Source organism: Balaenoptera physalus (genome assembly GCF_965194825.1).
Source record: "Balaenoptera physalus genome assembly, chromosome: 8".
In the NCBI taxonomy this organism is placed as follows: Eukaryota; Metazoa; Chordata; class Mammalia; order Artiodactyla; family Balaenopteridae; genus Balaenoptera; species Balaenoptera physalus.
The window spans coordinates 21,068,863-21,081,480 of NC_138887.1; the positions used below are offsets into that span (position 1 = coordinate 21,068,863).

The following is a 12,618-nucleotide window of genomic DNA, read 5'->3' on the forward strand; positions in this document are numbered from 1 at the left end:
CCAAGAGCAAACTTGATCTCCTTTCAGATGTCTTTTAACTCAACTCTCAATTTTTATTTAAGCACTTTTAGAACTACTATCCCTTCCCTCCAGAAGTCTCCTGATTTCTTAGGAAGCTTCACCAGTAAATTACTTCATATGTTCATTATTCTTTGCCTGTGTTTTCTATTTATTCTCAGTTTTTAATTAGATTATATCCCTAAGAGTGTTGTGGCAGAGATTTATTCATCAGTTATGAAAATTTTATCCCTCTCAACTTTATTAGACTATTTTACAAACTTAAAAAGTCTTCTTTTTAAAACAGATCCATTTCTATTTTCTAATACCTTCTTACACTTTTCCTTGAAATCTGAATGTCATTTGTGTTCCTCTTCTGATATTAGCCTTCTTGAATGACTGAGGAAAAGCAATCAGACAAGACGATCACCTTTCTATTTCCCATTCCCCTTATTTTCTACATTTACAGATTGTGTTTTGTTTTGTCTCTTTAACGTTTATTACATAGTATTAATTGATGTTGAAACACTAGCTACTAATTAAAGTCAAAACTTGCTACTCTCTACTTTTTTTTATGAAGTGAATATTTCATGTAATTATGTTTCACATTGTTTTTCTTGGTGTTTATTCTAATTGCACTATTCTATTCAAGTTCTATTTCATGACATGTCATAATATCTAAGTCCCTCTCTCAATATCATAAGTCACTCACAAATTAATACCTCACTTCTTTGTCTTAATAATAAAAATCAGGGCTTCCCTAGTGGCGCAGTGGTTAAGAATCCGCCTGCCAATGCAGGAGACACGGGTTCGAGCCCTGGTCCGGGAATATCCCACATGAAGTGGAGCAACTAAGCCCGTGTGCCACAACTACTGAGCCCGCGTGCCACAACTACTGAAGCCTGCACGCCTAGAGCCCGTGCTCCACAACAAGAGAAGCCACGGCAATGAGAAGCCCACGCAAGGAAGAGTGGCCCCCGCTTGCCACAACTAGAGAAAGCCTATGCACAGCAACAAAAACCCAACACAGCCAAAAATAAATAAATAAAATGAATAAATTTATTTTAAAAAAAAAGAAAAATCAATTATACCACCTGAAAAACTGCTCAGATCCTCCCAACAACTCTATATGGTAGATATAATTCTTCCTATTTTATAGGCACTGAGGTTCAACAAAGTGAATTGATGTTTCTAAATTTAATAAAGCAAATGCATCATATTTGCTTATTTTGGAGGTTGAGAGCAGGGCTGAGGGTTTAGAAGGGATCAAAATAGTCATATTTTTAGTAAATCTTTAAATTCATTTATTGTTACGTTTATATGTTTCTGATAAAGGAGGTTCTAGAATCTCTCTTTTAAATAAGCATTGAATTGATCTTCTGAAAAAGATTTTCTTATCCTCTCCCCTGTATCTAGACTTGGCTTGTAAATCTGACCCTCAGAAGGAGCCATTATTTTCCCCACTACTTTCTGATTGTGGTTTGCTGTCGGTACGTTCTCATATTTTGAGGGAACCCATTGACCTTATCAGGATACCTTATCAGGATACTTGTTTCATCAAGTGGAAAGAAAGTATTTATTTAACAAAAAAATTGAGTAAACATACAATACTTTCCGAGGAGGAGGAAAAAAATAATTCATGTTCTGTGGGAGTACTTATTAATCAATGTGAAAGTCAGACAGTCTAACTTGCCAAAGATCTCTGCTAAGATTTTTCTCTCTGCTGCAGGTGCCCAGAAAGACTAGAGTGAAATCATTCACCTGAGACTCACTTTTGGGATATGCCTACGTGTCCCTCACCAGATCCATAAAAGAACACCTGAGGTGGGCAGAACTTTGGTATTTCTCTTGGATGCTTAGGATATCAGTTGGATGCCAAAAGACATGCTTTGAAAATACATATCTGTGCCATCACTTCTTAGCATTCCCAATGTGAGAGGGATGTTTTTACACCTCTGTTAGCCACCTCCTCTGACATCCGATTTATCTGGTTTTCTCTGTAATCTTAGCAAAGTCTTGTACTACTAAACAGGTGCATACCATCACTGTCCTACAACCAAGACTAGCATAAAAGATCCAGGAAAAGTCTCAGATTCAGAGACTAACATCTGGTGCACTAAGTCAGTGTTCAAAACTAGTGCTACTTACAGCCCTAATCCACGGGCACAGTAATTCATTAACTGTTACATGAAATGACTTTTCAGAATCACCCAGCTCTTGTGTAGTAATTCTGAGTTGGGCAATTTTACTGTACTGAGTTTAAGACACCCTGCTATTGCCAGGCACTTCCTGGCTTTTCCCTTCTGTGTCTGATCATGAAAAAAGGAAAAACAAAACAAAACAAAACTCTACAGTGTGTTCCAAACTTACTTGATCACAGAGTGTGTGTTTAGTTTGGGCACAGAGGCAATAATGCATTAAGACTGAAGGTGAAGGAATCGCAATTAACACGGAGAAACATGCCTGAGTGTTTTAAAGGTTGGGAAGGACCTAGTGCTAGCTTCTCTTCTTCTTGGGCTTATTTTTAATGTAACCTGTGAATGTCTAGTTCACCTACTTTTCTCAGAAGTCTTGGAACTTTATGAACCAAGCCATAATAGCCATGGAGTGAACAGCTGCCTTATAAACATCATCTGCACAGATATTTAAGATCTATACGTATCTGGGCAACAACGGTATCAAGGGGGAATTTTTTAATAAGTTCCTAATTATTTTCATTGTTAAATTCCCAAATTGGTAATCTATATGTTATCGAGTTTATGCATTAAAGTAATCAAACCATTGAGTCATGCAAATATTAATCTATCCTGGTCCTTGCTGAAATAGTTTAAACACATCTGTGAATTAAAGGTTATCACTAATTAGTAAGTACTAATGAAGGTAGAAAAGATTAGCTTGAAATGATTAAATTTGATAATAAACATGAAAACAAGATCTGAATTAGTTATGTGCTATGATCAAGAACAACTGTTGATCTTTAACTCTACAGATACAGAATATTTATCAAATTCAAACAGCAGTTGATACGTTTGTATTATCTAGTAGCACCTTTGAACTTACAGGATGAAGTAGTTTCCTTCCCTGACATGGAGTTTGTCACCCTAGACAAGTTCTCCGTTGATGCCATAAGAATCCATGAGTAACAAAAACCCAAAACAGGGCCTCCTTGGTGGCGCAGTGGTTAAGAATCCGCCTGCCAATGCAGGGGGCACAGGTTCGAGCCCTGGTCCGGGAAGATCCCACATGCGGCAGAGCAACTCAGTCCGAGCGCCACAACTACTGAACCTGCGCTCTAGAGCCCGCAAGCCACAGCTATTGAAGCCTGCACGCCTAGAGCCCGTGCTCCGCAACAAGAGAAGCCACCGCAATGAGAAGCCCTCACACCTCAATGAAGAGTAGCCCCCGCTGGCCACAACTAGAGAAAGCCCCCGCGCAGCAACAAAGACCCAACACAGCCAAAAATAAATTAAAAAAATAAATAAACTTTAAATAAAAAAACAAAACCAAAACATCTGAATATTAAGTATAACCCTTAAAAGCAGAAAAAAGTCATCCATTCATCCCTGCCAAGTTCCTAGCCTTATTTTAAAGATCAGAGATAAAATCAAACAGTAAAATCTGATCCACAGAATTTCTGTGACTTTCAAGTGACTTCTTTTCTTTGAGAATTAAAAGCTAGAGAGATATATATATAGTAGTCCAAAATAAACACCCATAATATCTAAAACTGGCCATAATAACTCCTTTTGGACAGCTTGTACACAGAAAGAATGCGTTACTTTGTAAAACTGACATGGAAAATGGTGAAATATTGCTTATTTCTATAATCTTTGACAAGAAGTGAAAATACCATTTTCCGAAACCCAGGTAGAGGACTCATTTTTACTACCTGCCAGAAGAAAAAGCATCTTTCCTAAAATTGAGCACCTGCCTACAGAATTCTAAATCTGTGTTTCCATGGGTTTAAGGACCTGAGGTAAACCGCTGGAACAGGATGGAAAACTCCCTGGACAGGATCTAGGGGGGGTGAACGAAGCCTGAGCCACACACATCCTAACTGTGCCGTACCTACGTCATGACAGCTTCCCTTTAGCTCAGTGGTTCCCAAACTTCAGCTTGTACCAGATTCACCTGGAGGCGGATCACACAAACCCAGCCTGGTGGCCTCACTCCTAGAGTTTCTGATTCAGTAGGTCTGCGACGGGGCTGGAGGATCTGCATTTCTAACACATTCCCAGGGGATGCTGATGTCAGGGACCACACTGAGAACTACTGCTCTGGCTTAAATTTTATAAGAAAGAATATTCTTTTTACGTAAGAATACTTCTATATTTAGGCTTCTATGCTTTGGGAGAACTGAATATATTGATTAGCCATTTAGACCATTTGTTATAAAATGTGGCCACCGTTTGGAAGCCACACCTCTAAAGTCCACTTGTGGGGTAAGGGGAGGTCCCCTCTCACAGGGCTCTGGCCATCTCACTCGTGGCTTGTTTTCAGCTGCACTGCAAAGAGTAATTTTGTTCCATTGAACCACTTGTGAGTTGGCTTTGCAGCATGTTAAGAAAGTGGGAACTGGGAGCCAAGAAACCATGTAGAGACCTATTCTAAAACCACGTGTAGAAGGGGTAAGAGGAGGCTGGTGCTGGATCAAGGCGGGGACTGTCAGTCTCTTGAGTCAGCCTTGCCTGGGTTCAAATTCCAACTTGGAAACTTCCCAGTTGTCAAAGGATCGTAAAGACATGGAGAAAAACAGACACATTTACACTTTCTACTTCTGCACCATGGATGATTCACTGACTCGGAAATGAGACTACAGAAATGGCAGACTGGGTGGTAGGAAGAACAGTTGCATTCTACTGACAGGAACAATCGGTTGGTGAAACTCAGCACAAGAATCTGAAGCTCTAGAACCCAAGAACCACAGCTTTTCTGTATTAACTTAAAGAGCAAGGAGGGAGGACAAGAATAATTCTAGATTTTATTTATAATAACTAACCTTTTTTATGCGCTTACTAGATGACATTTTATAGAGAAAGACTGACTAACGTTCTGTATTGTTATCAAGTTTTGTTTTGTACCTTTAGAGGAAGAATCAGCTATGCATCAACCAGATGCCTCAAAGTAACTATTACATTAAAAATCCACCCTCACCGCGATAGTGAGAGGCCCATGCACCGCGATGAAGAGTGGCCCCCGCTTGCCACAACTAGAGAAAGCCCTCGCACAGAAACGGAGACCCAACACAGCCATAAATTAAAAAAAAAAAAAAAAAGACTTTCTCTCTATTTCACTGTCTTTATAAAAAAAAAAAAAAAAATCCACCCTCAGCTTAAACTCTAATTGGAAAATTTTCGACTGCTACCATTTTTAAGGACAACATGTATCCAAGAAGCCTCATTCCCCTTTCTCCTGCTTCTTTCTGCCCAACGTCAAAGCCAAAGCCAGTCAACTCAAAAGAAGTAGTCCCAAAGAAACACAAAACCATGTGAAGAAAAAAGCATGAAACTAAAAACAAATTTCAAAAGATTCAATCTCAGATAAAAACTGAATCCTCAAACCACGCAAAAAATTATGGAGCCATGTTTCCATTTCAAACTATTTCTTAGATTTCTTTACTTTGTTTTCTTTAGTTTGTTCTTTAGAGAAATGTATATATATATACACGTATATATATATATATATATATATATATATATATAAAACACCATCTTGAGAGTTTTCAATTAGAAGCCATAAGAAGGAAAATGAGAGATAATTCTTAAACAATGTTTGGGCAAACCTTTAGAAAACTGGATCATGAAATGGAAAGAAGGCAACACCTGCAACAAGTCAGTTTGCTTAACAGCAGGTCTCACTACTCCTCCAACACCACAATGAGCGTTTCTTTCAGAATTAAGCAATTCTATAAAAAGAGAACATTCTTACCCTCATCCTTCCATTTCTTATTGCTGGCCCATCTTCTGCCAATCTCAACACGTACAAATCCATTTTGTACTCCCTTCCTCCACGAATGCTGAATCCAAATCCTTTGGCTCCTTTCTCCATGTCCACAGTGAAATAATCAAAATCCTTTGGGGTTGGGGAGAAAATGGAATAAACAATTGTTTAATATCAGAGAAGCTTCCACGGTCTGTCCCTCTGTTCTCCTTCTCTCTCATAGTTAACGTGTTCCAACTGACACGATATCGTGAGGAGTAATGTGATTTCACCATCTAGCAAAATGCAAGACACGATTCGAAAGGTCTGAGCAGATCGGAACACAGTTTCCTCAGTCATTAAAAGAATTGCTGGGTAGCTTGTTTACTTTGGTACTCATCCTTTAGTACTGATCTGTTTACTTGGCAAACATGTAACTATTGCAAATAGGCCTGAGTGATATTATCTCTCCTCGGAATTTTCTCATTCACTGCTGTTGAGCACCATAAATAAATGCACCAGAGTTGTGTGTGTGTGTGTGTGTGTGTGTGTGTGTGTGTGTGTGTGAATGACAGGCCTGCTGATTGGAAACATGAAATAAATGCACCGGGATGTTTGAGGTACCTGGGGCTGCCTGTAGTCTGACAGAGGGAACTGCCTGGTGTCAGGGGAGGGCTGCCTGTAGTCCAAGGGCGGGGCTTGCAGATAGTCCCCTCCTGGGGGCTGCCGGTAGTCCAGTGGGGGCTGCCTGTAGTCCGTGAACGGAGGCTGTCGGATATCTGGTTTCACATCTTGCCTTGCTTTTACTTCTGACCTGTAACTAAATGAATGGAAATGGTACTTGCTTTGGTATCTCAGCATTCTAAGGAGATTAGAATGACTTTAGGACCTCCAGGCATGTAGAGGCCACACCTCTTGGTGGTCCTTTTCATGTTCAGGATTATGAGAAGATTCAATAAATAAGTATTTTTTAAAAATCTTTGACAAATGCCATACGGTATACTTTTCATTTGGCTCCTTAGGAAATCAAGGTAAAAGTGATGGTCACTTAGAACTTTGTGGAAAAGGACTTATGGATAACCTTCTATGACTTTGTTATTTAAAAACTGTGCAACTGCAGCAAATCTAGGGACTCACACACTTACATCCCCAAACAACAGTCTGTCTTAATATCAGTAAACCAACTGTTTCAATTTCTCTCTCTCTCTCTCTCTCTCTGACACACACACAGCACCCGTTACTTCATGAAAACATGATTGAAGTGATCTCTAAATACTCTATAAATATCTAACTAAAGGCTGTTTTAACCTGTTAGCTTGGGGCTTTTTGAATATCTTACAGAGGTTAAAGGAGTGAAAGTAAGGTATAATCACCAACTACAAATCAAGCAGAAAGTCATTGGGTCATTGCTAAAAGTAGAAACATATTACACAGAGGTTGAAATGCTAGACTATAACTCTCGGGCTTAGTATCAGATACTATCATGGTCATTAGACAGAAGGAAAGGCAAAAGTGTTTATGTCTAACACTTGTCTTGTTCTTGTTTCTAGATATTATTTCTTGTTTCTAGTTATTAATAAATACAGAGACCAACACTAATTGTTTAGTGCTGTTTTGTGAATCCAAATTGCTCTAAACTGAGGGGTTTCCAGGGCCAAAAAAGGGCTAAAGTAGCCAATACCTACCATTAAGGGATCACTAATAAGATAAACTGAAAAAAATTATCACCATAATATAGAGGTCACTTAACTCTGTAGTTCATTGCCTGTTGCCATGACAACACTCTATATAATGACCTACTTAGGGATACAGGTCGATTAGAAAAACACATTCACACACTGATAGTGTATGGCAATAGATGTGTTTATTTGGGGTTTTGAAAGGGGGTTAGAAATGCAGTTATTTTAATAACGCTTTGAGTAGTTCCCATTTGTTACTTAACTTGCAGAAGGGACACATTCCTTTTGTGAGATGCATAATTTAGGCTTTGTTTTATACCTCAGCAAGCTGTCCACTCACCTACGGAGAGTGTGCATTCTGAGAATAGAATTATTTAAAATACACTTTGAATAAGATGCTTAACTAGGCAAATGCATTAATTAAACAAAAGGAATTGGACTGGGTGACATCTGTTGGTGTGTATCGGCTCCTTTTTAGAAATCGTGTGCTTGGTGGTTTAGATGTCACATTGTTTTAAGTTATAGCACAGTCACTTTATTTTCATTATCTCTGTGGTACTGGTATGGAATATCCATTATGAGCTTCCTTTCCAATCAGATGTGTCATGAGGTAGAGCAGAAGAGGATGAGATGTTAAGAGTCTCCCCAGAGCCTTAGAAACAGGGACAGTTAGAACTTGTAACAGCAGTCATCCAAGCCTGCCTCTGAGCATTCACATTTCCTTCAACAGTGCCACATGCAGGATTTTATGTTGAAGAAGAATTCTTTAATAAGGAAAATATACTTAATTTTTATGAGTGTTGTTAACTTTTAAGTGAATGATACACTAGTTAGGGCAAAAGTTGTTATTCTGAATTTGTGAAATACTTTATTTTAAGGGAAACTCAGGATCATTAAAAACAAACAAACAAACAGCCTCTTGAAAGTTCCTCTACTTATGAAAGGTTCGTAGGTTGTATATCAGTATAACTCTTCATAGCTATTAATTCCACTATTAAAGAGACTTTAGAGATGATAAAACCAGATTGCTAATGGTAAATTCTAGCAGAGTTTTATGGTATGAATAAGTTCCAGAATCAAAAAATGCTGCCCATGTGGTAGGGGATCTTAAGGTGGGATTTTGCCTCATGTGGGCCTTTCAAGAATCGCTTCCAGCCTGCAGCATCTAGTGCACAACGTCTATGAAAGAAGTCCATTTCCAATGCTTTCCACTAATCTTGCTATTTAAAAGAAGTAAATGACGATTGCCTTTGCTGGGAAGGTGATCTCTGCTATTTATACTTAGTTTCTGAATATATTACACAAGGGCTCTTTGTTGTTTTCAAAAAATGCTTCTCCTTGAACAGGGTTTTGCTTATGTTCATATTAAAATTATTTTGTTTCCTGAGCACGCACCAAAAGGATGTTAAGAGACAGAGAAATGAGTAGAGGTGTGCAGAGTGTGAGGAGGAAGCCAATTCAAGAGTAAATAAGACAGGATAAAATATTCACTTCTCCTAACTCATAAGATAAAAATCTGCGAGCAGATTGTCACTTTATTTTATCCCACTTTAACATGGAAACTGGCTCAATTTGACATGTAGGTGGGCACTTCTTGTACAAACGAATTAATAGGAAATTCATACTGTGTGCTTGGCATACAAGCTATCTTGGAGACATCTGTAGCCTGATCCAGAAAAAGGCAAAGAGTTTCTCTCTGATACCATGACCATCTTTAAATGCAGCTAGAAAAATGGTTCTGGTATCTGGAAGATTATGGAATCTCTTCATTCATTTGGAAAAGAGCCACCTACTAACAATCAAACAGCTAAGCCAGGAAACCTCAGTGCCAGGAAAGGACCCTAGAACAGGAGTGGGCACTTTCCATGCATTTAATATTACTGAAGCAAAAATAGCTAAGAACTCTGGGTAAATTTGTTGGTAATTTATAAAAATTTGGACCAGGTCAATCTGTTAATCCCAGAGTCAGGAAATATTTTATCCCACAGTCAGGCAAAACAAAAACAAAGACAAAAACAAAAACAAAACCATCCAAAGGCTGTTGCTTCTTTGACAGGGGCCAAGTCCCCGGTTGTAACCAGTAGGCGATGGGGACAGGATAGTGGCCTTGCCCATTTGTCATTCTCCCCACTGAACTACAACACACTAGGGATGAGATTACCCAGCCGCAGGCCAGAAGCAGGAGTCCAATTCCAGGAAAGTTTAACTCTGGAAAGGGAAGACGCCATTGTGGCGGGGAGGTTTAATTGGCAGTGGCTTGAGGACTGCTGGAGCACTCAGGTCCTTCCTCCTAGATCTAAAGTGAATCCCGGGGAAAGCCAGTGCAATGTGTCCAAACAGCACGTGGTGAAAGCAAATGCATCTGGGTCTTATTACTGAGGCACCCAGGACATATTCCTCTTCTGGACTGTCAAATTCTTGCCTCTGTATCATTTACCTTATGGGGCTTAGTCTTTTTTCTTCCCTGGCCTATATTAAAACCATCAACAGCTGAGGACGATAGGTATTTATTTTTCTATGAAAGCAAATGGGAGAAATCAGAATAGAACAGGGCTTCATGGAAAGAACACTTCTGGCACAGGGCAAGTATTGGCTTTGCAACATTGTGAGTGGTAAACCTAGCAAGTTCTGGGACTCAAAAACTGGGTCTCACTTCATCTTCACCAACAGGGGAGGCAGGAGATGGGTAGCAGATGTTCAGAAAACGTTAGAATCACGGAAAGGACCAGTGAGGGTTTTGTTTTCAGAGACGTTCCCGTGGGTTGTTCTATTTTTCTCCTTTGAAAGGGCAAAACCAACATGGGAACATGTCTTCATCTCTTTCTCGAATGGCGCAACCTAACCCAGACTCCCCGTTACACACACGTCCCAATAAGAAGAGAGTGTTGTTTGTCTATGGCAGCCTTTTATTCTGCAAGTTCACGGGGCCTGATCACATGAGTTCGTGATGTGAAACGGAAGAATCTCACTAGACCGTGGGCAGGTGGATATAAGGCAAAATGCAGTAAAAATACGAACTTACATTCATGCTCACAAATCCTTCAACGTGTCCCACCTCCACGCCGCCGCTATTCTCCGAGCCATCACGTGCATGGCTCGGTGGACACGGCGGCCACTTCTAACTTCGTTCACTGGGACCTCCAGTGTGCTCTCTACGGGGCCAACTGAGAGATCTTGAAAAGCTAATCCAGGGATGTCAGCCCTCAGCTGAAAACCCTCCAATGACCTCTCACAACACGTACGATAAAGATCAAAATCTTTAACAAACCTCTGAGACCCTTTAGGGCAGTTTCCCACCAGCCTCACTGGCTTCATCTCCAACTATGCTCCCGCCCCTCTCCCCACACTACACTGGTCTTATTTCCCTCCTTCGTGCTTGCATACCCCCTCCTGCCAAAGGGTCTTTGTATATGAGACTGTATATTGTACATATGACTCTGTCTGGACCCTCTTTAACGTGCTCTCCAGCTAGTTAAACCCTACTCATCTGCAATGATGCATCATTTCCTCAGGAAAGCTTCTCTTACTGTGAAGGATAGACACCTGTATTTGCCAATGAAACTACGTTTCTAACATACATACAATCTCAAAATCACACAGAGGCGCACACGGTAATTTCTACATTATGCAAATCTCTCTTCTGCCTGTGACCTGTCCTGCCCCAAACTCTCTCTCTCCCCACTTCCCTCATGACTCAGCAGCAGAAAAGCCAGAGGAGACTTTACCTGTTTTCATGTCCTTGCAGCTGAAGTGGCTGAGGGGGAGCTGGCTGGGCGACAGGACTGTTGGGGGTGGCCGGGCTGGGCTGGGCCAGAGGGCTCTGCTGGGCCAGGGGGCTGTGCTGCTGGGCCAGGGGGCTGTGCTTCTCTGAGCTGGGTGCCGAGGCTGGGCTGTTGAGCTCTGCGGTGGGAAACCAAAGAGGCAAATGCAGTCAGGTTGGCATTTGATAAAACGGCAGCAGGTGGCCAGAGTTGGTTCCTCTGCCTCCTCACATGACTCAGGGCTTTGGTTCTTCTAGTTTCTGTTAGGCTTTAAGAGAGCAGCTTAAACTTAGCAAGCTCTAAGACCGCTCCTGGAATTAGTATTCTTCCATTAATTATGAGGTTGCTGAACAAGGTTATGAACAGAATCTCTCGTCATTTTGTCAGAAGAAAAGATTACCATGAAAAACTTATTAAAACGATGAAAAATAATTCAAAGGAGTAAGCTCTAAAATATATTCTATTTGTTCCAGCATTACTTGCTGCAAGAAAGTGTTTTAGCCACTACTTTTTGGTTGTAACGAGAAGTCCTACCAGTATTCCAAAGTTTGGATAAGGAATTAACTATAAGAAAAGTAAGTGCTTTTCACAATCCTTTCTTCAGTTCCTTGTTAGTCTTATTGCCTAATAACCCTCTGTACTCCATGGTTCTCCGGAAAGAAAAAAGAACACTGGACAGAGGAAGGTTCATAAGTTGTTCTCTGTTAAAACTGCTTCTTGGTCTTTCTTGTTTAGCATCAAATTTTCAACTGAAGTTATCTCTCCATGTTGGAATAAGAGCAGGACAGACATATTTCATACTGGGAAAAGGGAGAAGCAAGTCTTTTGTGACCAATTTTGCTTAGAGTTAACTTCTGTTGAATATTTTATACATAATGTTGTCTGCAGATAACAAGTTAAAAATGGTCTTTTTTTTTTTTTTTTTTTGGCTGGGTGACAAAAAAGAAGTGATCTATTAGCATTCCCTTACAAATCACTCTCCCCTTTCTTTGCTCTCACCCTAAATGTTAAAATTTCTTCTCCACTTGTATCAGGGTTTCTCCGCCTTGGCACTACGGACACTTGGGGCCAGACAATCCCTGCCGTGGTGGGCGGTCCTATGCTCGGTAGGATGTTTACAGAGCAGCATCCTTGTAACCTCTACCCACTAGACACCAGTAGCACCCCCGGCCCAATCATGACAACGAAAAACGTCTCCAGACATTGCCAAATGCCCCTTGGGGGGAACAAAATCACCTCCACCGAGAATCACTGTTTTATAT

General features: G+C 40.3%; 1 protein-coding gene across 7 annotated transcripts in view; it reads right to left on the reverse strand.

Moving 5' to 3' along the window:
- The window catches only part of MAGI2 (membrane associated guanylate kinase, WW and PDZ domain containing 2), a 1,336,469-nt gene that overhangs the window by 100,984 nt on the left and 1,222,867 nt on the right, over window positions 1-12,618 (reverse strand). For all 7 annotated transcript variants that reach the window (XM_082473412.1, XM_082473411.1, XM_082473409.1 and 4 more), the window contains 3 exons: window positions 11,321-11,495; window positions 6,541-6,736; window positions 5,926-6,069 (listed from right to left, as the gene is read on the reverse strand). In XM_082473412.1, coding sequence (XP_082329538.1) covers window positions 5,926-6,069; window positions 6,541-6,736; window positions 11,321-11,495 — 515 coding nt within the window. The remainder of the gene's footprint in view (window positions 1-5,925; window positions 6,070-6,540; window positions 6,737-11,320; window positions 11,496-12,618) is intronic.